This window comes from Typha angustifolia, chromosome 10 (assembly GCF_048772165.1).
Source record: "Typha angustifolia cultivar Huaian chromosome 10, ASM4877216v1, whole genome shotgun sequence".
NCBI classification, from domain to species: Eukaryota; Viridiplantae; Streptophyta; class Magnoliopsida; order Poales; family Typhaceae; genus Typha; species Typha angustifolia.
Window position 1 is genome coordinate 7,448,912 of NC_133248.1, and position 23,366 is coordinate 7,472,277.

General features: G+C 34.0%; 3 protein-coding genes across 3 annotated transcripts; 1 reads left to right on the forward strand and 2 right to left on the reverse strand.

Moving 5' to 3' along the window:
* Positions 1-116: 116 nt before the first annotated feature.
* Positions 117-749, reverse strand: LOC140768129 (PAMP-induced secreted peptide 1). Its single transcript, XM_073108255.1, has one exon. It carries the CDS (start codon positions 639-641, stop codon positions 426-428), a length of 216 nt encoding a protein of 71 aa, XP_072964356.1. The 5' UTR covers positions 642-749; the 3' UTR covers positions 117-425.
* An 11,392-nt stretch (positions 750-12,141) lies between these two features.
* LOC140768413 (cytochrome b561 and DOMON domain-containing protein At3g07570-like) lies at positions 12,142-16,240 on the forward strand. The gene is made up of 5 exons (XM_073108676.1): positions 12,142-12,197; positions 13,835-13,946; positions 14,047-14,476; positions 15,024-15,400; positions 16,010-16,240. Exons 1-5 carry the CDS (start codon positions 12,142-12,144, stop codon positions 16,238-16,240), a joined length of 1,206 nt encoding a protein of 401 aa, XP_072964777.1.
* Positions 16,241-19,937: 3,697 nt separating this feature from the next.
* LOC140768414 (transcription factor RF2a-like) lies at positions 19,938-21,692 on the reverse strand. The gene is made up of 4 exons (XM_073108677.1): positions 21,187-21,692; positions 20,812-20,944; positions 20,546-20,630; positions 19,938-20,257 (listed from the first exon to the last, which is right to left on the reverse strand). The coding sequence occupies exons 1-4, from the start codon at positions 21,690-21,692 to the stop codon at positions 19,938-19,940; spliced, it is 1,044 nt and encodes a 347-aa protein (XP_072964778.1).
* Between the last annotated feature and the right edge of the window lie 1,674 nt (positions 21,693-23,366).

Consider the following 23,366-nt stretch of genomic DNA (forward strand, 5'->3'; position numbering starts at 1 on the left):
CAGTTATGAGTAAAACCTATTCTTTCTTTTTTCTTCCTTACAATTGCATAATGTAGTCTGGAAGATTGATATTGTTGATTAAAGTGGATATCTAATATCTTGAAACGAGCAAGGGGATCACAGAAATCACTAGAGCAGATTGCTAATTGTGTTGCATTTGTTTTGAAATTATTTCTGCTCATCATATATTTCCCAAGGGATCTCCCTATCTAAGGGAAAAAAAATCCTCCTGACTTGAGCATGCATGAGTTGCAAGTACAGAGTTGTGTTATCAAATTATGAAGGCACCAGTAGCTTTTTCCAATTAAATTGCACACATATATGAAAGAAAAACCTTGTGGTTATAAAGAATCATATTCTTTTTCTAGTACATTACAGGTGTATCAGTCTGTTTGTCCATATACAAGTATTATTTTGGGCCTAGTCTAATGGCCCGGGCCACCCGCGCTCGGGCCCGACGGCAACCTTGCCATCCATGTAGCCATAGTTGCTCTCACCATCTTCCTTATGCTCATGTAAGCACCATCTTCACCGGAACGGTCAGTCATCGGCCTCGCTGCCTCAACTCGATGCATGCTCGTTATACTGACAACTAAGATGGCGACGACGAGCAGGAATGTGCAAGCCCTACGGCAATTCATCGGCTTTGATGGAGTTTGAAGGCTAAGGGTCAAAGAGAGAGTCTGAGAGGAGAGAGGAGGTTGTTTGCAATGAGATTCAGATACTTGTGTGTGTATCCTCCTAGTTTGTTGCAATGAAAGAGTATTTATAAGTGGTGGGGGGCTGGCAGTGTTTGTTGCAATGAAAGATTAGTCTTTTTGATACGGTCCAATGTGAATCCAAGGTCAAGGGTAGTACCAGGAATTTAGTGCTGTCGTGTTGACCAAGATACTATAGAAATGGTCAAAGATAAAGAAATTAAGGTTAAGGGCTTGGTCTTTTATTAACATGGTGGTAGCCAATCTCAAAAACTCTTTGGTAGAAGGGCAATTAATGCTCTTATTGACTTCAGATAAACTGACATCTAATAGGTACAGTGGGAATAAAATAAACAAAGACAAAAATCTACAATTAAGTACAATTGTTAGACAAAATCTAATAGAATCCATTGATTACTTGGTAAAACATGATTTATTCAATTAAATTGATGTGTTGACTGTGTCGTTGCTAGTTGGGTAGACTAGTTAATGTTTTCGACATCAAAGAAAAATTCATACATAGCGTGATTTGATAAAATTACCTAAGGTTTGTTTGTTTGGTGCGAGATTAAGTTCCGAACTCGATTAGTTAGTCTTATTTTTTATTTTTAAATTTTTTTTAAGAATAAACTTAATTAGATATTAACGAACCAGGTTAGAAATCATGAACTAATTCAGGTGGATATCAAACTCAAAACAAATAAGACATTAAATTTTTTCTATTAAACTAGTTCTATTCTAAATTTTATTTACCAAAATAGACCATACTCTAATCTTAATACCAAAATTGTTATATTTTATTGTAGCTGTTGGTTAGATGCCGATAAGTTTAACATTTTAATTTTAGATGAGTCCAACATCTTATTTTATAAGTAAAGCATTAATCCTTATAGTGCTTTTATTATAAGAAAAATATTTAAAAGTTCTACAATTTAGTAGAAAAAGATGATTCTATCTTTCTTATATAAATTGTTGAACAGTTAAGTATTTTATTATTAAAAGTACTAAGCTATTTAGCGTCTTATTAAAACATTGAACAATTTAGTTTTCGTTCTAATTAATAGTCTATTTTGAACATATAATATATCGTTATGAAGATGAAAAATATATGAATTTTGATCAAAACTTAATTGAACATTAAGCATGAAAGATATAAATATATAAATATATATATATAAAAAAGTTTAGAACATCATAACTTTATATTCGATTATCTATTTTGGTCATAAAATCTCTCGTTATGAAATTATGGAAAAGATCTACTGGGTGGAATGTATAACGATTACCCACAACAAATTGCGCCTAGAAATGTAAAAAAGTAATAATTACTCGACTAAATTTTAATTTTAAAATTTTAATTCGATAGTAAAATAAGCCTATTGTAATATTAAATCTAGACTGCAGTCCGTTTTAGTAAATAAAATTTGGGCGAGCACTAGTTTGGTCAAATACTCAAAGTATGGCGACCTTTTCCACTCGTCAACTTGAAAGTACGGATCGATGCAAAAGTCCATCAAGTTCGTCACCGACGCGTCTTGTTAAGAAAAAAATAAAGGTAAATTAAACAGTTTAAGTCAACGGTCTAACTCGATTCTAATTTATATCTTTGTAATTTAAATTTAAATATTTAATCTTTTTGCATTCAATTATGATAGTTTTTTTTTCATCCAAAAGTAACGGGAGCTTTATTGGTGCTAATATTTTTTGTCATGAATAAGTTATAAATTACTCTATAAGGTTGAAGAATGAGTCAGTAGATCATAACAGAGATTAAAATACTACTACTAGTAATAAATAAAAATAAAACATTCATCTAAGCGAGATCGATGTTTCATTTCTAATTAAATTCTAAAGATAATTTTATTAGTCTTTTGCGACGAGGTTATAATTAGCATCAGTTATCATTCTATATATGCATCTTAGTCTGAGCACATATGTTTAGTTCTTAATTAGAAGAGAGATATATATATATATATATTGAGGGCGAGTGTTTTGCCACCAAAATTAGTTAGAAATACACAGTTATACTCTTATATTCATAAAAAAATTAACCAAATTGATAATAAAAAAAGTACTATATTGTATGAATCCACTTGTCTTCTAAGTAAATAATCTCTCTTTCTCTCTCTCTCTCTTCTTGTATGGTTTGATACATTCTATCTAACTGTGTGTTGGTATATACTTCTTAGCCAAAGCTAATGACCAGCACCTCCCGGACTAGGCCCGGACGGCAACCTCGCCATCCACGTCGCCATCGTTGCCGTAGCCTTCTCGAACATCGTCGGCCGGTATTCTGCCGCCGCCTCTCCGTCGAAACACTCCGGTGCCGACCTCGTAGCGTCGACGTACTGACTGCATGCTATTATCATAAACGAGACGGCTAGAAGAAGAAATAGTGTGCTGCAGGATTTCCGAAAACTCATCGCTTGATACTAGGGTAGGTAGGCTAAGGAAGGATCAAGGTTTGAAGGTCAAGAGGTGTGTAAAAGATGAAGAGCAGTGAGTGTCATAGTAGGCTGCTCAAAGTTGGTTAGATGGAGGGGTATTTATATAAGAGTGGTCTTGGTCTTTAAGGAAGCCTTTTCAATGCTTACGTGAGAGGTGTGCAAAGAATTTAGGGGTTTTTATTTTGAACAACTGCTTGGAATTTAGAAGTGGTCAAAGATGAAGAAAGTATGTAGCTAGGTTTTATTTTCTTTCAAGTTTTGTTTTTCTTTGTACGTTGAAAGTTTCTTATTCGCATGCATACCTTTTAAAACTCATGTTTTCTTTTGTTGCTTAAATAGAAAATATATGCAAACAAAAATAAGAATATTTTTATAATTAACTTGACAAAATTTAGACGTCTAGTTCGGTTTGATGTAGTATGTAGGCAATATATTTGGAAGAGTATATATATAAAGACTTAAAAGAAACTAATATTTTTTGTCATTTGAAGTCTTATGTTTCCATGGTGGCCTTAGTCTTTAATTCTCATTCTCCTGTTTTTACATTCTAAGTCCAATCTGCCATGTGAAATCCATGGCCAATCCTTAATAAAAATCAGTTCATGGTCCAGCCTAATTTCTTATTTACTTGAAATTCTTTTTTAGCACCCCTTTTTGGAATTTGGACTTCAAAATTCTGACAACTTATTTTTTGTTGAGATAATGAGGTAGATAACTTTGCCAATCCTCCCATACAAGGGCCACATATGGGCTAAATGTAGTATTGAGATATTGCTCCAAACTACTACGTTGCTAAACTAAACTGGCAAACCAATACTCCAACCTGTTTCATTATGGAGTTAATCTTACAAGCTACAACAAATATTTAGCCAAATCAAGTCATTATACCCAAGTGCAAACAAATAATTTGTTTTCCACGGCTTACATTGCAAATAATATGCCCCTTCATACGTTGCTTCTATATATTACCCATCATAATCGCATAAGAATAGATAATAGAAAGTAGAGATTAAATAACTATGAAAATATTTAATTACCTTTACAAAATCTATTTTACTTAGAACGATAAGACACAATCAAAATATGAAATGCAAACACAGAAGCAAACGCAACGATTTTAACATGAAAAAAATTTATTATCAACTAAGGGTAAAAAACCACAGATCTCTTCTATCATATTAAACCAAGCATTATAGAAATAACGATTACAAAATATTTACTATCTAATTGTAATTGCCTACAATCCTCTTGATAGTGCTTTGCTTGACTCCCTGTCAAATGTACTACTTTCTGTATTTGATGTCGAATAGTGTTAACCTTTCAGGTTGTAGGTTTGCCTCTATAACTCTTGAGACAATGTCTAATGGAATCTTGATGTAAATCGAATCAGGTCAGATTGCATCATGAGAATATTAGGCTTGATGGATTGAATTTTTTTTATCTTTTAATTGATTTATATTTGTCTCTCATGTAAGTTATTAAAGCAAGTCCAATTAAGTTATACAAGTCTTTAAAATAAGTCCAATTAAGTTGTGTAAACCACTAAGACAAATTCAATTAAGTCATGTAAGCTACTAAGATAAATTTAATTAAATCATATAAGCTGCTAAAATAATTTCTAATTTGAGTCATATAAGCCTTTAAGGCTAGTCCGAGTAGTACTAATTATACCCAACCTCTCTATATAAAGGGGTTAGTCTTTTTTTGTTTAATCATCCAAGCATTAAGAAATAATTAAGTTTAGTTATCTTATTATTATTGCATTTATAGTTTTATCGTAGTTGTTAGATCGTCTTTATTTTTACAGGAGTAGATCATAATTATAGAACTCTTTCAAACACCTAAACCTTAGCCACCATCTTTTGTCACAAGCCACCCTACTATATGGCTGTCCACCACCACCCTTGGGTGTCCGCCATCCTTCGACGACCGCTCGCAACATTGAATATTTACCAATCTATTCTGTTCTGTTCTGTTCTGACTTTTCTCTACTATTTTATTTATATATTTTTATTTCAATCTCTAATGTATCTAGTATTATATATATATTTTTATCTCAATCTTTAATTTATGTGAAACCAAAATTATTAGAATTCTAACTTCTGAGGCTACCACCGTATAAATTTTCATAATTTATTTTGTCTAGATCGATCCAGATTTACTTCCTAACAAATCTCTAATATAATAGATTTCCAATAAGATAAAATATTAACTCATGGACTACTTAAAAACTTAATATCTATTTTCTAGCAATTTAAATTTTAGAGAACTCGGTGAATTTATATGGTTCCAAAATAGATGTCCTAAATTAGAATCTTGATAAGCCCATCTATGATTTAAAATATAATAACCTCTACCCAATTAAATTTAATAAATTATCAGTCGGTCCTCCGGATGATATCCTCCATCTTGGTTTCACTTTTAAATGAATTAAAGCTTAGATGGGTGAGCATATTTTGCCACTAAAATTAGTGAGAAATACACAGATATGCTCTTATATTCATAAAAACAAGTAACAAAATTGATAGAAAATATGAAATAATCAAATATTGACTCAAAAAAAGAGTTTTATATTGTATTAATTCACTTGTCTTCCAACTAAATAATCTCTCTCTCTCTCTTTCTCTCTCTTCTTGTATGGTTGTATGGTTTGATACATTCTATATAACTGTGTGTTGGCACGTACTTCTTAGCCAAGTTAATGACCAGCACCTCGCTTGCTAGGCCCGGAAGGCAACCTCGCCATCCACATCGCCGTCGTTGCCCTAGCCTTCTCGAACATCGTCGGCCGGTATTCTGCCGCCCCCTCTCCGTTGAAACACTCCGGTGCCGGCCTCGTAGCGTCGACATACTGATCATTGCATGCCATTATCATAAACGAGACGGCTAGGACAAGAAATATGGTGCAGGGTTTTGGAAAATTCATCGTTTTCATATATCACCTAGTTCGGTTCAGGATCAAAGTTTGAAGGCCAAGGGGTTGTGTAAAATATGAAGAGTAGTAAGTGTCGTAGTAGGCTGCTCAAAGTTAGTCCTATGGACGGTATTTATATAAGAATTGTCTTGAAGCCTGTTCAATGCTAGGCAGTAGGAGTGCAAAGAATTTAAGGGGTTTTAGTTTGAACAACTGTTTGGAATTTAGAAGTGGTCAAAGATAAAGAATTATTTAATGAATTTTTTCTTTTTAATGTTTATCATTCAAAAGTTCCTTATTTGTGTGTATACATTTTAAAACTCATAGTTTTAGCTTGCATATATACCCTTGAGGTTACATTTTCTCAAATTTAATTTAATCTTAATTGAAACAAATATATATGTAAATAAAAATAAGAATACTTTTATATCTTTTTATAATTAAATTGATAAAATTTTACCTTGTAGTTCGGGTTGATGGATATAATACCAAATTTTAAAGTATATATGTATACATGTAAAAGTAAGTAATAAAAACTAATATTTTGTGATTTGAAATTGACTACTAATCGTTTGTGATTTGAAATCCATGGTCAAAGATGAAGAAATTACTACTAGTTTGTGATGGTAGTCTGATTACATATCAATCTTTTATTCGTAATTGCACATCCTGAGTCCAATCTACCATTTGAAATCCATGGCCAAACCCTTGATAAAGATGAGTTTAGGGTCCAGTCTTCAAGTCGATCGACTTGAAGTTCTTTTCAGCAACCTTTTTTAGAATTTGGACTTCAGAATCCTTAACTTGTAACACAAGTTTTTTAAGTTTACAAAGCTTAGTTAAAGTCATTATTTGGTAAAAGAAATGCAGTTGTGTATTAGAGGGTGGCATACGTAATGCATTGATGAATGCTTACAATTGCAAAATTCTATGACTTTTTTAGTACTGCAGTTTCCTTCTTCCTACGCCATTTAAGAATATGGATTGACTTGAAATCGTAAGGAACTGCTTCTTGTTTTCCTCAAAGAAATTAGTGGAATTCAAACTTCATTGTTTTCGGCTCTGAAATCTTGGGAAAAAAATAAATTGTGTGTTGTTTAATTTGCACACCACAGATTTATTTTATTTTATTGAGAAAAAGTCCGTAGGCAAGTACATTACGTTAACATCCCAGGATTACAATTGATGCATAAACGAAGGAGAAAAAATTGAGCGACGATTCTTTGACACAGGTCCTAAACTTGGACTATATAAACAATACTACAAGTAAAATAAACATCAAATCAACCATTTTCGGGCTTATCCCATCCTAGTCCTCCTGACCAAACTAAAGAACCTTGTTTTAAATTGGGATAATTTTATTTAAACCATCAGAATAATTACTTTTTTTTCTCAGATATACCTGCTGAACACTTTTATTACTCATATACATCCTCTTCCAAACTAAAAAAATATATCTATATATACTCTTTTAAACTAAGAAAAAAAAGTAATTATACGAACTTTTAAACTAAATTTTTTTTTTGAATCAAAGGGTATATATGGTAAAAAAGAAAAGTTCAGAGATGTATATAGTGTATGCAGAAAATGATGATAATTCAGAAGGTTTAAATAGAATTATCTATTCTAAATTTAATCACTATACTCTACCTCTAATATTCTAACTGTATATTTCTACATTGATTTTGCCTTATATTTAAAAACTCAAAGTGGCGTATAAAAAAATTATGAGAAAAAAGGTTTAAATTACAAAATTCTTTAAAGACTAGTGTTGATTGAAAAGGAAAAAAAGAAGAAGAAAGATATTATTTATAAATTTTCATATAATTTACTTATCACGTTGGAAATTAGAGGTGCAACCTCGGAGCCATTTAGATGTTTTTTTTTTCAAAAAAAAAGAAAAAAAGAAAAGAAAGAAAGAAAGAAAGAATTTTCTTTTTGGATGTGGAGAAGACTTGAAAAAGAAGAAGCTATGTACTAGTATATTCTTCTTCGTCTGCAATAGAAAGTCAAACATAATGGCGTTAGAGAAAGGAAGATTTATTTTTTTCCTTATTTCAAGTGGCAGCTCGTTGAAGTAGGGTTCCGAGTTCAGACGCATATTTAATTTGTTACGTCAAATACTAGGAAGATCTAGGTAATATTCAAAAATTAATAGAATATTAAGCAAAGCTTGTTGATCTTTATATAAAAGTTTTGACCAACAACCTCTTTAATATAATAAAAGTAACTTTCACAACATTCAAACCATCTGACGAACAATCAGATTGCAACACGATTATCCTTAATATTCCGTAATAACGTGTTTTATACTTAGAAAGTCAAAATGATACTAGAGCCAACATCGCCTGGTTTTCTAATTTTTATTCTTAGATTTGGAATATTAGTGAGGAGTATTGTTGCATGCATATCTGTGATAATGATACCTAAGCTTGATGGTTATTATGTTAATTAAATTATTTTTATAATTATCGAGATATTTAAGGGCATTGTCGGAGATAATAATATTTTGGCAAATTGGCAACAGAAGACCAAAATTATGATAGACTAAGTTGGGAGGTTGTTCTCGTTCTCGACGACTTTAACTAATGGGTTTTTTTTTTTCATATGTTTGGATTTCTTAGATGAATGAAAGGGTCTTGATGGCTTTAATATCTAAGCTAATTATAATTTATATCATATCATGTTTGCTGATGATATCTTAAATATTACTAAAACCAACTCCTTAAATTGTGATACACTTAACTCTATTTTTAGATGTATTTTAATCTCACAAATAAGTCGGTTTTCTACTTCCCTACATACATGGCTTAGTCCTAAATCCTTTAATATTGCACATTGTTCCTATCCTTTTATTTTTATTCTTTTATATTTGGGTGTTAGATACCCAACCCCATCTAAATCCAAGATCTGTCATTTTGAGCCAACCCTTGTGAGAATAAGATCTACCTTGATCAAGTCCCTGTCTGTTTAATGCCCACCTACATTAATATATTTGTGATGCTGTCTTGAAAAATAGTGGCTTGGCTTGTGACATATCAAACCAGGGATGCCACCAAAATTTGCTATTGCTTCAGTGAGATCATGATATCTGTTTAATGCCTCACAATATGTGGAAGAACTTTATTAAATAAAATAAAATAAAATATCATCATCATATTTAAATACTAAGGCTCTAATACATATCAATATGAAACAAACTCTAAAAGATGGATTCCTAATCTAAGACAACTTTCAAAGATAAAACTCTAATTTTAGGATAACTTGAAATGTAACTTTAACTAGACTTTGACAAATAAATGTGAGGAGCTAGATATGGAACGATTAGTTTATAGAAAATACTAAAATTTTTATGGGTGATAGCTTCACGAGTCACGGATCTAATAGTTTTAGAATAAAAATATTTTAAGATAAGTTGAGAAGATATTAATAAAATAGTGAAGAAAGATTGAATCTAGAGAAAGATTGTCGTGCAATAGTTGAGGTTGGCCGTATGAGTAGGTAGCCCGTGGAGAAAGATTATCGCTAGGGTTTGCAGGTAGAGTTAGGATTTCCAAACTAGTTACGAGCACTATTTTTAATCTAACACAATTTCTTAAGTTTACGTTGAGATCTTCTTTTTTTCAATTAAAAGAATCAATGCTATAATTAACCTTTCATAAAGAAAGAACATGCATGATTTTATATTAGGTACATAATTTATTTATAAATTTTATAGTTAATTTATGAATTTCACAACTAATCTATGAATTTTATTGTATATTTACGAATTTCATAATTAATCTATGTATTTTATAGTAATATATATTTAATAATCTTATTTGGTTTCTTTTTTTTATTAAAAATAATTATATACAAACCTCTCATATAAGAAGAAAAGGGACCATGAATTGGTGAAATATATAAGAATAAGTAAAAAATGAGTATACAAAGAAAAAAAAAATTAACTACGAAGTAAAGTGATAAAATGAAGGTGAATGACGAGAAAGTAAGAGAGATACAACTTTATTAGAACTTCCCGTTTCAAAATAAAATAAAATAAAATAAAATAAAGTTTTTGGAAAAATTTTATAATAACTAAATATTTTTCTAATAGTTATGAACACTATTTTTAGTCTAACATAATTTCTTAATTGTACATGAGATTTTTTTTTTCAATTGAAAGAACTAAAAGAATCAAATGTTACAATTAACTTTTTAAAAAGAGAAAATATTAATGCTATGAGTATCTTAAAGAAAGAGAAAAATATTAATTTTATTGTAAGATTTGTATTAGGTACGTAGTTAATTAACACATTTTATAGTTAATATATAAATTCATAATTAATTTATAAATTTCATTTTATATTTACTAACATTATTTGTCTTCTTCTTCTTTTTTCACCCGAAACAATTGTATATAAGCCTCTAGAGATAAAATAGTGAATGAGTGAAATATATAAAAATAAATAGAAAAGAGAGTAGAAAAAAAACGTTGTAAATTAACTAGGAATTTAATAAATAAACTATGACTTAAAGTTGTTAAAGCAAAGAGAATGAGGTGAAGTAAGACAAGTATAACTCAACACATTTCATAATTACTAATATTTTCCTAATTATTATGAGCACTATATTTAATCTAACACACTTTCTTAAATGTATATGCACGAGATTTTTTTTTCTTAATTGAAAGAGCTAAAATAATCAAATGTTATAATCAATCTTTTCAAATAAATAAGACATTGGTGCTGTGAGTAGCTAGAAGAAAGTGGTAAATATTTATTTTACTATATGATTTATTATTAGGTACATAGTTAATTTATAAAATTCGTAGTTAATATACGAAATTCAAAGTTTTTTGATTATTCTCTTAATTTATTAATTAAAATGTATTAAAGCAACATAGAAGTAGAAGAAGAAAAAGAAGAAGCAACAACATTAGAAGAAGAAGAAAATAACATCACCACGAAGAAGAACAAAAAATGAAGAAGATAAAGAAATAAAAAAAGAAGAAAATAAAGAAAATGAAGAAATTGAAGAAAGAAGAAGAAGAGTATGAAGCAAATTCGCTTTCTTATAATGTCCCATCAATATTTAATAAGATAGTAAATAATAGAAGAGCAAATTTAAATTAATACCCTTCTTTAGTAAAGTTTAGAAAATAAATATTTCTTTTCTTGCATAATAAATATTTCCCTTTCTTCTACAATGGTATCATATGATATTTGATGACTATTTAACAATTTTAAATAACTCATACAACGAAAAAGTTAGTTTTTCTTAATCTAAATTTTATTTAAGTTATAACTAATTAGTTAGATTTTATTAAGAATGTTATTTTTGAAATACATCCATGATTTTAGTAACATTATGATATTCTGAAAATGTCCGACAAGTCTCTTCATAATAGGCTCTTAGGGACCCTAGGATCGATGATGTCGCCATGATGAGATGATGTTGAAGAAGGGGGTCTTGGGGACACCATGCATGATGGCGAGTTCGCGGTGAGCCTTTGGAGGGGCGCTTTCTTACTACCTCTACCACGCGCTGAACTCTCTGACATCGATTAAACTGCATTGAGATTGGAGAGACACAGCTTCAACAATTCCATTAGCTGAGCCCTTATATGGGGAGGGGGGAACTCATTCCTCACCTTCACTTCCAACGCTCCCTAGTGCATGTAGTCCAAGATCTCATGCTTGATGCAGCTGCAAAAAATATGGTGTCTTCGTAGCCGCTCACACTTGACAAGTATCTCTTAGGTGGTGTCGTTGAGGAGGGACACTAAGAGCACAACCACTAGCTTAGTTATATCCACATATATGTGACTACGTATGAACCTCGTCCATTTCATTGCATCAATAGTGTCATAACTCAGAGTCTTTGATCCGTTTAGCTAGGGCTAGCGCTATCTTCTATGACATATACCCTAGTAGAAGACCATGGAACTACACCTAGAACTCAGCGTGGGTGAAGTTCCACTAGTCTGGAAGAAGTTTAGGGTGGAAAGGGCCAATGACGAACAAATCTATTATATAACCAAGGAGAGCCTAGCTAGACTTTCTATTTATCTATTTCTAACTCAAAAGCAAGAAGAAAATTAATGTTCCTTCTAGCCTTAAGAATTAATTCAATGCTCCTTCAAAGTTCCACGCCTTCGTGAGAGTATTCTTTGATCCAAAACAATTGAAGTTTCTATCCATAAGCAGCTTCCCTACTTGGGAAAGATTAGGCTTGCGATTTTGAATAGTGTAGGGCAAGTGAACTATGAAGATAGAAAGACTAGCGGTTGGGGTGGGGGTGGGGGGTGTAAATTGAATGAAGAGTTAGTAGAGCGGGGGAGGGTAAATTGAGTTGAGTGTTATCAAGCAGAGCTAATTGATTGAGGATTCTCCTTTTTACCCTTGGCGCCAACCCTACCTCTGTTAGGGTTGGCCATCTTTCACCTGTCATGATTTCCCGTTGTTGCTCCCTCTCCTCCACTCCTCTAGCCGAGTGCTAGGTAGAGGGGAGAGGTTTCTTCTCCCCTTGAGATTTCCCCTTCCCTTTAATCCTTCTCCTTTCCTTTTGCCCTTTCCCTTGCCGGTGGTTCAAACTTGCAAGTCCTCTCAATCAAACGAGTGTTTGGGTGGTGGAGGTCTAGTTGATTAGGTCAAGCTGCCATCATTTAGAACCCAAAGCACCATCCCTCCCACCCGATGCCTTCAATGTGTTTTACCTCTCCTCACCTACCTTCGCCTTTGTCGGGTCTTCTCTCTCCTCTTTTTGATCTCGCCTCCCTCTTCCTCTTGATTGCACCTCCACCTACCCAACCAATCTCCCTGGTCACCACGTTGGTCGGTCTACTCTCAACCAAGTGTAGGGCTTGTAAAAAAAAAAATGTGCCGATTCAGCTGACCTATGCTCCAATTGGCCAACCTTGTGTAATTTTAAATATGAGCCAAGCTTAATCGTGGTGTGTCACCAAAAGAGCTCGACAAGCTTTGTTTTTTTGACAGCCAAATGATCATCTTAACAAATCAAAATAGTAATTAAAAGAGGCTCTCTTATAGGATTTGTCAATATTATTGATTACATACCTTAACCTGATCTGTTTAAGAGTGAAAATATGAATGGGAGCTACAATACAATAACTAAGTCTAATTTCATGACATCATAACCATCTCCATATCATGAAGTGTTATTTTTAACATCTAGCTATTTAAAGTCTTTATGTTTCGTAGTCTTCCGTGTCCATTAAATTAACATAAAACGTAATGTACCTAAGCAAGTTAAGAAACTTCGCTTCTATAAATTAACTCCTGTATCACTAAATTGAACGCAATCTGTCCATTCCTTGCTTCATAAACCTCTAATTAATAAGCTTTCTAACTAATCCTATGGGATCGATACCAAGATTACTTGTTCGAAGTAGAATCTCGTTGACCTCAAAATAAGGCTAATGTCATTAGACCACAGTTTAGCTCTAAGGTGGTATCAGTCGTGAGCTGTAACAAAGAGGTATTCTTATCTGTCATATATAAATAGTTGATGGAGATGGGATCCCACCGCCTCAACTTTATATATTTTAATTGCACATACATTATTGATAGACATAATATATATAGGCCCCATGGTTTCTCCAAGCATAGGGAACATCAAACACACCATCAACTATGTTCCATCTTTAAGTACATCAAATTAAAGACCCCTACACCATTCGAAACCAAAGGGTTCATGCCATAGGAGTTAACGATGGACGTGATCAAGAGATCCATCCTTTTCCTCTCATTTCTTGCCTACACTTGCCTTGTGAGATCTCAATCAGATTCTTGCTCCTCCAACCTCGCCGTTGGCAATCTTATTCCCTTCAACACCTCTTCTCTCAGCTGCATCACTGCATGGAAAACAGGAGACTTCATCCTAAGGGTACGTACATATACCTTCATAACATGTATACACGTAGACTAACACTATGATGCACGGCTTGCTAATGGTACGTACGTAAATGGCCATGCATTAATTTCAGTACGGCAAGACAGGAGCCAACGAATGGAGCTTCGTGCTATCGGCTCCGGACACCGGAACGTACGTCTCGATCGGGTTCTCGCCAACAGGGTCGATGGTCGGGAGCAGCGCAATGGCCGGGTGGGTCCAGGGCGACGGGCTGGCGATGGCGAAGCAGTACTACCTCGGCGGGACGAGCTCCAAGGCGTGCCCGCCGGACCAAGGCAGCCTGGTGGTGGCCAAGTCGTTGACCATCTTGCAGAACACGCGGCTGTACCTCGCCTTCCTGCTGACCGGACAGCCGCTGAAGAACGTGGTATACGCGGTTGGGCCGAGGAACAGTTTGCCGTTGTCGACCGGGTATTTGCCGCAGCATAGCGGGTATTCGTCAGGCAGCATCGATCCTACTGGCGGCGGCGGTGGTGGCGGCGGAGGTGGCGGAGGCGGCGATGGTAATAAAGTCTCTTAGGCAGCAGTTATTTACCGTTTTCTAATAGCTTACGCTTCAAAATAGTTGATAGATTCTGAAAAATAGAAAATCTTTGCCCGTTTATGCAAATCTACTGTTGGGAATTAACTAATAACTTATGCTTCTAGAGTTAGAAAGAAAAAGCAAGTTAACATTTTCATTATCCTCAATTAAAATTTGTTCATTCTACTATTCTTACACCATAGTGGCATGCATGTTTGGTAGTGCTATAAGGATAAAGAGCGGTTGTTTGAGTGCTATCGCATTACTCTTTAGCATATTAGTGCAATGCAAGTCTGTTGCACGACGTAAGGATAAAATAATTGATATATTCCAACAAGACTAAGATATAAGATGACATTTTCTTAGTTTCAAAATACAAATTACATGCCATATAAAATCCACGTACGTGACAGTCACCTTAATTAGTCAGAAAATGCCACGAATAACTAGAAGGGTTTTCAAATAAAAACAAACAGTAGGTTTTGAAGACGAGAATATAAGGAGCTTTTATTATTTTCTGTATATAGGTGATGGTGACGAGGATGATGACGGCGAGAAGAATGGAGGGGAAGGAGGAGACGGCGACGACGGAGAAGACGATGGAAAGAAAGGAGGATCACCACCAACACCACTAGAAACCTCAACAGATGGGTCAGGGATTAGCCCAATAAGGAAACATGGGATCATAGCCATAGTTGGGTGGGGAATTCTGTTACCAATTGGGGTGGCCATGGCTCGCTTCTTTAAGCAATATGATCCCTTCTGGTTCTACTCCCATATCTCCATCCAAGGGATTGGTTTCTTGTTAGGCGTAATTGCTATAGTTCTTGGATTTAATCTCGAAGAGGATGCAGACATTCACAAGGTTATTGGCATAGCCATCTTGGTGTGTGGATCCTTACAGGTATATTTATATATTGTTGTCCATCTATTAGTTATTATATTTTACACACTCTTTTTTTATATTTATTATACTTCTCTTTTTCTTTAGGACTTCTTATATGATTTACTCTGAAATTTTTTAAAATATCATAATTGTCACTTAAATCTTTTAACTTAATCACTGATTTTTTTTTTCTTGCAAAAGATGATATCTTTTTCTTTTCATGTGCTATAATACCTGAGTAATATTAGATAGCTTTTGAATCATTTGTGTAGTTTATAGGAGAAAATAGTAGTCCTTTCTTATTTCAAAGTTTAATTTTAACTATGATTAATTAGAACTGACTATCAACATGATATTTTTAAAAGAGCTTAATAATTTCGGTAACAATTATGATATTTTAGAGATCATACAGCAGTAGCTAAGATATTAACAGACTAGAATATCCTGATTTTAACAATATTCTGTAAAGAAAGTTATTTCTCGAGCAATAAATTAAGAAAAATGGGTTCATTCTTGAGCATAAATTTTCCATTAATTAATTAAGGTGTGTTGCAATTGGTGACTGTCTAGTTGTTTAACTGAGGGGCTAACTAATTAATTTACTTAACTTGATCATTAATATTTCAGGTCATAGCACTTCTAGCTCGGCCAAAAAAGGAAGCAAAGGCAAGAAAGTATTGGAATTGGTACCACCACTACATTGGAAGAGGTGCAATAGTTTTAGCCATTGCCAATATCTTCTATGGCTTATCACTAGCAGAAGAAGCTAAGCCATGGAGCTACGTGTATGGGATTTCCATTGGGACTATTATCGTTATCTGCTTCGTTCTTGAAGAGTGGAGGAAAAAGACCAGTTGAATCTGTGGGCAATGTAGTCATCATCAGTACTTTTTTCTTCTCTTTTTTTTTATATTTCTTTCATTTTAGTGAGAGGCATTTGTTATGTTGTTGTATTTGGTTATTTATATATCTACGGACTTCTCTTAAAAAAAGAAAAAAGAATATAAATTGCTCGTGGCATTGTGGTATACATATATATTCTAAATCTTATAATGGTTATAACTTGCAAGCGATAGTGTTACGTAACACGGACCCCTAAGCTAAAGACCAACAATTTATATCAAACAATAGAAATACAAATATTCATCTTTTGGTGTTATAATTTCATATTTGACTTAAATGAGCTAGGGTTTTAATAAGCTATCAACTATGTTAACTCGCCAGCTAAACATGACATATTAAAATTCACTAAATAAAAAAAAAAGAAAGCATCCACTGTCTCAAGGATATATATCCTCCCCTTGCATTCCTACAAATCTTCGAATACAGCCCACTGTCTCAAGGATATATATATATATATATATATATATATATATATATATATATATATATATATATATATATATATATATATATAATGAGAAAAGAGAATGCCATGAAGAGGAGATGTTACTCCATGCCTACCATCTTCTTCTTTATCCTTGTCTTATCCTTCTCCTCTTATCCAGACTCTCAAATAGACTCTGAGAGAAAAATATTAGTATACAAGTGAAGACATACCTATCGTACGTCCTGTTCATTTTATATATTTATATTGATGCGTTTGGTTTGCTACATCTGTCACAACCATGCGATATGTGAAAATTACTTCGATGTGCTTACTTCTTGCATGGAAAACATGGCTCAATGCAAGGGTTAGAGCTGCTAAACTATCACATAAAAGCATTCTAAGCCAATACAACTTAGCAATAGCTAATGCAATTGGATCTATACTCAGATTCAGTGATTGATCTATATAGAACAGCTTGCTTCTTGGCGCTCCACTATATTATACATGAGCCAAGAAAATGTCATATCCTATAGTCAATCGGTATTCATCCACATTTCCTGTCTAGTCTGAATCACAAAGGCATTTAAATAAAGTGATCCCTTATTAAAGAATAAAACATGATCTATAGAGCCTCTGAGATATCATAGAACTCGTTTGGCAGTAGGTCAACTAAGCATTGTTGGAGAATTCATAAATTGACATAGTTGATTGACAACATAGGCAATGTTAGGGCGAGTCAAAGTGCAATATCAAAGAGCTCCCACAATTTGACAATATTTTGTGGCATTTTGTAACAGATCACCATGAAGCCGAGAACTTCAACTCCAAAAGATAAGGGCGTAGAGCATGGTTTAGCACCACAATTTTAGCTCGATGAAGCATACCTGTGATATATTTGGCTTGTGAAAGATGAACACCTGAAGAACAACATGTCACTTCTATTCCAAGACATATATGGGAGCAAAAATATGTATATTAGGCTGATGATTTGTAGACATAGGTGGGAAAATTTGCATGTTTAAAACCAATGGGTAGCTCCATGAGAACTTTTTTTATCCAAAGTTTCATGAAGGAATGTATTTGAAATATCCAACTGGCAAAGAGGCCAATTAAAAGGAACTACAATAACACGTATCGCCTGAATAGTAGCTGGCTTAATTACAGGCTAAACATCTCTGTGTAATCCAAACCATCTTTTTGTTGAAATCCCTTTGCCGCATGTATTCTATAAAACCATCAACCTTTTGCTTGACCTTATACACCTTTTTCTTTCACCACAAGAAGACAAATACAAGAAGATTAAGATCTTAAAATGATCAAATAGACACCTGAGATCAAAATAGGGCATTTTCAAGCAACTAGATGAAAGCCACCATATAAATAGTCTTCCATCGAGCTATTCAAACTACAAGAGAAATTAAACACAAACTTTTAAAGAATAAACCAACTCGGACATAAATTAGGATGGGTGGCATGGCAAATCAAGTCCGAATTTGAATGGAGCTCGCGTGGAGTTCTATTTGAACGGAAGGGCAGCTGTCATATGTGCAATAGCAAATATCTTCCTTGGATTGCTAATAGGCAATGAATCTGGACTTTCGATAATATATAATCGTAGTTTAATTCTATAGGGTCTGGGTTTTTAGTAGCATTATTTTTACGGTGAAGTTGTGGAGGTGTTACAATCTAGACCAAATTAGAGTCCCAAGTTCAAGTGCGAATTAGCCCATGCTTGCGGGCCGACTAGGTCAGATGAGTCATCTTTATTATTTGCATTTCAAATTTACATTATATGATTTTCGAATGAGTTAATTCAGATTTGGTTTAATCTAAGCCATGAGTGTTTTGTTTAATTGAGTCCTAGCCGAGTTGGCTAGACAAGCGAGTCAGATTGAATCAGGTTAGCGTCTAATATTAAATTTAGAGAATAACTAGGTTCGGGTTATGCTTGATTATTAAACCTATCTTCTTCATTTTCTGTTTTGTCTCTAGCTTCTCCCCCTTCAACATTCTTTGCCCCAATCGTTCCTACCTCATGTAAGGCTTTCCTTCTACCATTGATATTGATCGTCGGCTACACAACCACTATCTCTAAGCCATTGCCAGCCTTGCCAGTTTGTTGAATCATCTCCACCACCTAGCGACCTTCTTCCTTGCTCCACTACAGCCTAAAATCCTAACTTGGACCTCCCCTATCTAGGTCAGCCATGCTTTGTCGTAGAGGTGCCTCTCTCACATCTTGGGCAACTAAAACCCAAGCTGGCTCAAGGCCCTGCTACATTGGCTACTGCAGGCTAGCAAAGACTTTTGACTATTACATATTGTTTCATAATCCAAACCTTAGCGCATCTCTAGCTTAGACCTAAGCACATTTCTATACCAAATTTTAGCTTTAGACTCCACACCTAAGGACCTGAACCAACCAAAGCTCAAGTCACACCTGACACAATCATACCAATGCATCAACTCTAAGACTTTTGCCCATTTGACCTATTTTCTAACCCAATCCTCGAGTCCTCTCTATAGACATCTATTAATAAGACCTAGATCTATCTTCTAGTCAAGTAGCAAACCCAAATTCACAACAAAAGAACATGTAACACTCGAAAGCCTTAATCGGCTAGATCAAGTCTTTCTGGCCAGACTCGAGTGCTATAGGTCGAGTCCCCCTTATTCTTTCCTTGACCAACCTCTCCATTTCAAAGGACCATAATCTATGATTGTATTATAACAATAAAGTTAACCACTTCTATTTTATCCACATTATACACTCATATATGCGATTCATTTCATTTTTTTTTCTAACCCTATCTCTTTTATATTTTTTATCATTTCTTGTGGAGATGATATATATATATACATATATATAATACCATTGTGTTCATACTCTCTTCTCTTTGCACCAAATCAACTGTTAATAAGAACTTCACAAGGAACCAAAAATCTAGTTCATTACTCATGCAAAATGTTCAGGTTCATAAATCATAAGCATGTCAAAAGCAAACAACACATTAAATGGAAACATAGACTATTGGTGAATAGAAAAGCAATCCACAAATTATTAAGGCCAACAAACTCAGTTTGCGAGAAGCATTGAGCAGTCTGAACTAAGTTGATAGAAAAACAAACCAAATGCTGGTAATGGTAACATGTTATTGACTTGGGGCTGCTGCTCTCCTTGTCCTCTTCCCACTGGTCCATGTAAAAGTCATTACTATTACCAGATCAACTCCCTTCACCACTCTTACTTTGCCATGCCATTGGTCCCTTCATTTTTAGGTCTATAGGGGCTTGATGATCTTGCTGCATGTATACTATTTTTTGAAGCTGAGCTTGATGCTCTTGTAGTGTGAGTTGATGCTGTGGAAGGATCTGGAGTTCCTGCTCTGAAAAGAGTGGTTGCGAAGCTTGGGTATGGTAATATAATTGTTGTAGCTCTTGAACTGGGAGTTCTTCAAGGTTTGTCATAGCTCTAAAATTTGATGACGTATGGCGCATTGCGATCCTTAGATGCTCGATTTCCTCTACAAGAGTATTATTTAGAGCTGCAAGAATAACATAGGTATGACAAACTTGAAATCAAATATGTCTGCCAAGTAATACAAGGCTTGATCAATATCATAATCATTCATGATGATATAGTAATAGTAGATTATTTCCAATAATTCTCTAGATCACAAAATGAACATTTCATAGATGAAATATATAAATATATATATATATATATATGCAAAAGCTTTAAAGACCAATATAAATATATTTGAGCATGGCATAATTGAGAATAATTTAGCATAAAATAGGCAGAGTAGCATATTTGAAAATTAGAATTTTACCATCTTGGAAGTGAATTTGTTGCTCGACGGATTGCAGTTGCAGCTTCAGCTTAGTGTTTTCAGCCGACAGTCCAACAGTGTCTCTCTATCAATGCAAGCCAATGAACAGGAAAGGAAAGCAAATTAAAATCTAGTTATTTGCAACATTTACCTACAATTTTTTTACTCGAAAGATATCAATGTTTCCCACAAATTAGTTGATTTAGCTTATTGGCTTTATTCTTCCTTTTCTTACAATAAAAGCTATTGCAAATATATATATATACCCGTAACAAAGAAATCCGAGCGATCAAAATATTGGCTTCTGTTTGTAGAGCTTGCACTTTTCGCTCAAGCTCAGCTATGTATTGCATTCTTCTTTCCTTTGATCTTGTAGCTGACTGTCTGTTTGCCCACATTCTGTTTGCAGAGGCTGAAGGTTAATGAAAAAAATATCCTCACAAGCAGAATAAAACATCGAAACAAAACTTTAAATAATATGATCAGCAACATAAAGGTGAAAAGTAATCAAGGGAGACAAAGATGATGATGATGGATCTATAAGAAAAATGCTATTAGCTTTAGTTAATTACACAAGAAATAATGTTAGATCATATAGCTCGATATTAAACATGGAGAATTTGTAAATCGATTAACCAAACCTCTTTGCTCTTTTGGGGTCTACAAGAGCAATATTAACAAGCTTTTCCATTGATTTGGCCTTCCTCTTTTCCATCAACGATGACCCTTTCATACTTAATGTAAAATGCTCAGAGTTAAACGAGGAAGACTCATCCATAGATTGACTATGTTTGTGTCTCTGCCTCAACTTCAACCTCTCATCGCATCTCAGGGTCGAACTTTCATTTTGCGAATCAGAAGGAGGAGGAGGATTTGCAGCCTCCATCAATGGCGGCTCCGAAGGCTCCCCTTCCAACAACTGAGAAAGTTCCTCAAACGAAGAGTTGAAATTCGCGAGATTCTCTAACATGGAGAGCAACTCTTCATCATCATTGTTGAGGATTTCGAGGTTGCTAGTGGAGTTTATGCCATTAGGGCTTGGGCTTATGATCTTTGATTGGGCACAACGGCTACTAGAGATTTTTGTGGGTAAATCTGGCATTTGGTTAATGCCATGACCATGGCAATCATGGCCAGTTTCGTCCATGACTAATAGCCGGGAGATGCGAAGAAAGGTTGTCATTATAAAGAGAAGGAATGGTGAAGGATGTGAAGAAAGACAAAAATGAGAATAATTTTAGTCAATGACAATGTTGGACTGTTGCACATCAATGTTTCGGTTTCTCATACCCCAGTGAGTTGTAAAAAAAATCATGGCCAGTCTCATCATATTTGATTAATCCTACTCATTAAATAAGATTCATGTATCTTCTCGTACATTAGTACATACTAACAATTACTTCCATCGGATATATAAAAAAATTCCATCGGATATGTTAGGAATCAGAAGAGATGATAACTATCAGTTAAAATAATCTAAGTTATGCTGACTCAAGAAGAGTAGTTTGATATATTAGTATGACAGAACTTCCCTACCTATATATATATATATATATATATATATTGCCTATCTGTTTATGATGATAACGCACATTGAGATAGATAACTAGTGTAGATTCTAGACTCTAGGAGAATATAATCCAAGCATAAATTAGCCCATGGGCATCCTCAATCGTAGGAAAGTTTCAAGAAAACTTAAAAGTATAGAGAGAGACCTTTGTTATTACCTTACCTTATATTTTAAGTACTATAGAAAAGAAACTAAATATTATAAGGCAGCTGGTAGAAATTCCACTAGTTAGTTCCTTTGCCTTCTCCTTGATAAGAAGTTCAATGTCTGTCGATCGACCTTCAGTGTTTCAAAACTATCTAAGAGAAAACCATAATTTTCCTTTTCAATATGAACATCTATAATCTATTTCTCATTCATAAATGTGTTTCTTGCACCAGAAAAACAAATGTGAAGGTGTGGATGCTAAACTAAATTTATATGATCTGCATGGCCAATCTAGATGTAAGCAATCACACACTTTTATTGTTAAAACACTTAAGCAGACTAAATCTGACCAGCTCTTTTCAGCGAACTTAGGATCTCTCTCTCTTTTATTTATTTTCTGCGTAAGGTACCTCTTAATAAAAACAACTAGGATTGACCAGAAACCTAAGAGACCATGTTGAGTTGCCAACCCACGTAAATAAATAATCATAGGAAGCTAACAAAATAACGTAGTATATGAAGAAATTTATTGATAAATACTCTTGACATATATGGAAGAAAGAAAAACAAAATGGCTTAGGATAAAATATGTCATATTAAAAACTGTGGTAAATACATGAGAAAAGAAGATTTGTTAACCTAACCAAGGTTGTAATCCACGAGGAAGCAAGAATTGAGAAGAGTGACTCTTGCATCCTTCCATTTTCTTCTCAATGAGGACGATAAGATGCAAAGAGTTTTATGTACTATATGTAGACTTCGAGGGAGAGAAAGAAGATAGAAATGACCTTTTATAACCTAAATGACAGAAGGGACAAGTTCTTGCAAATTAATGTGGAAAACGTAAAGAGAGAGGTCTATTTTTGTTAAGAGTAACATTAATTTTTTAACGGAAGGTTACCATATACGTTAACTAAGTTAACTGTAAGTGTAATATGATCGAAGTGCCCTCACTCTTAAGTAAAAGAATAAAAAGGTGAACAAAAAGGTGACGATGCCACTTGCTAGGGGTTTGTGGGGGTGTCTGTGGGGTGTCATGCACCCGCAACTAGGGGTGTCAAAATAAATGAGCGGCTCGGCTGAAGTTCAGGCTTGACTCAGTTC

Excerpts from the sequence above, each read along its gene's own strand:
- LOC140768413 (XM_073108676.1), top strand. The coding sequence starts at position 12,142 with ATGTTCCTTCTAGCCTTAAGAATTAATTCAATGCTCCTTCAAAGTTCC. Across the intron at positions 12,198-13,834 it reads CTTCAAAGTTCCACGCCTTC|ATCTCAATCAGATTCTTGCT; the intron begins GTGAGAGTATTC and ends TTGCCTTGTGAG. Across the intron at positions 15,401-16,009 it reads TGGTGTGTGGATCCTTACAG|GTCATAGCACTTCTAGCTCG; the intron begins GTATATTTATAT and ends TTAATATTTCAG.
- LOC140768414 (XM_073108677.1), bottom strand. The coding sequence starts at position 21,692 with ATGGACGAAACTGGCCATGATTGCCATGGTCATGGCATTAACCAAATG. Across the intron at positions 20,631-20,811 it reads CTCGGATTTCTTTGTTACGG|AGAGACACTGTTGGACTGTC; the intron begins GTATATATATAT and ends TTGCATTGATAG. Across the intron at positions 20,258-20,545 it reads ACAAATTCACTTCCAAGATG|CTCTAAATAATACTCTTGTA; the intron begins GTAAAATTCTAA and ends TTATTCTTGCAG.
- LOC140768129 (XM_073108255.1), bottom strand. The coding sequence starts at position 641 with ATGAATTGCCGTAGGGCTTGCACATTCCTGCTCGTCGTCGCCATCTTA.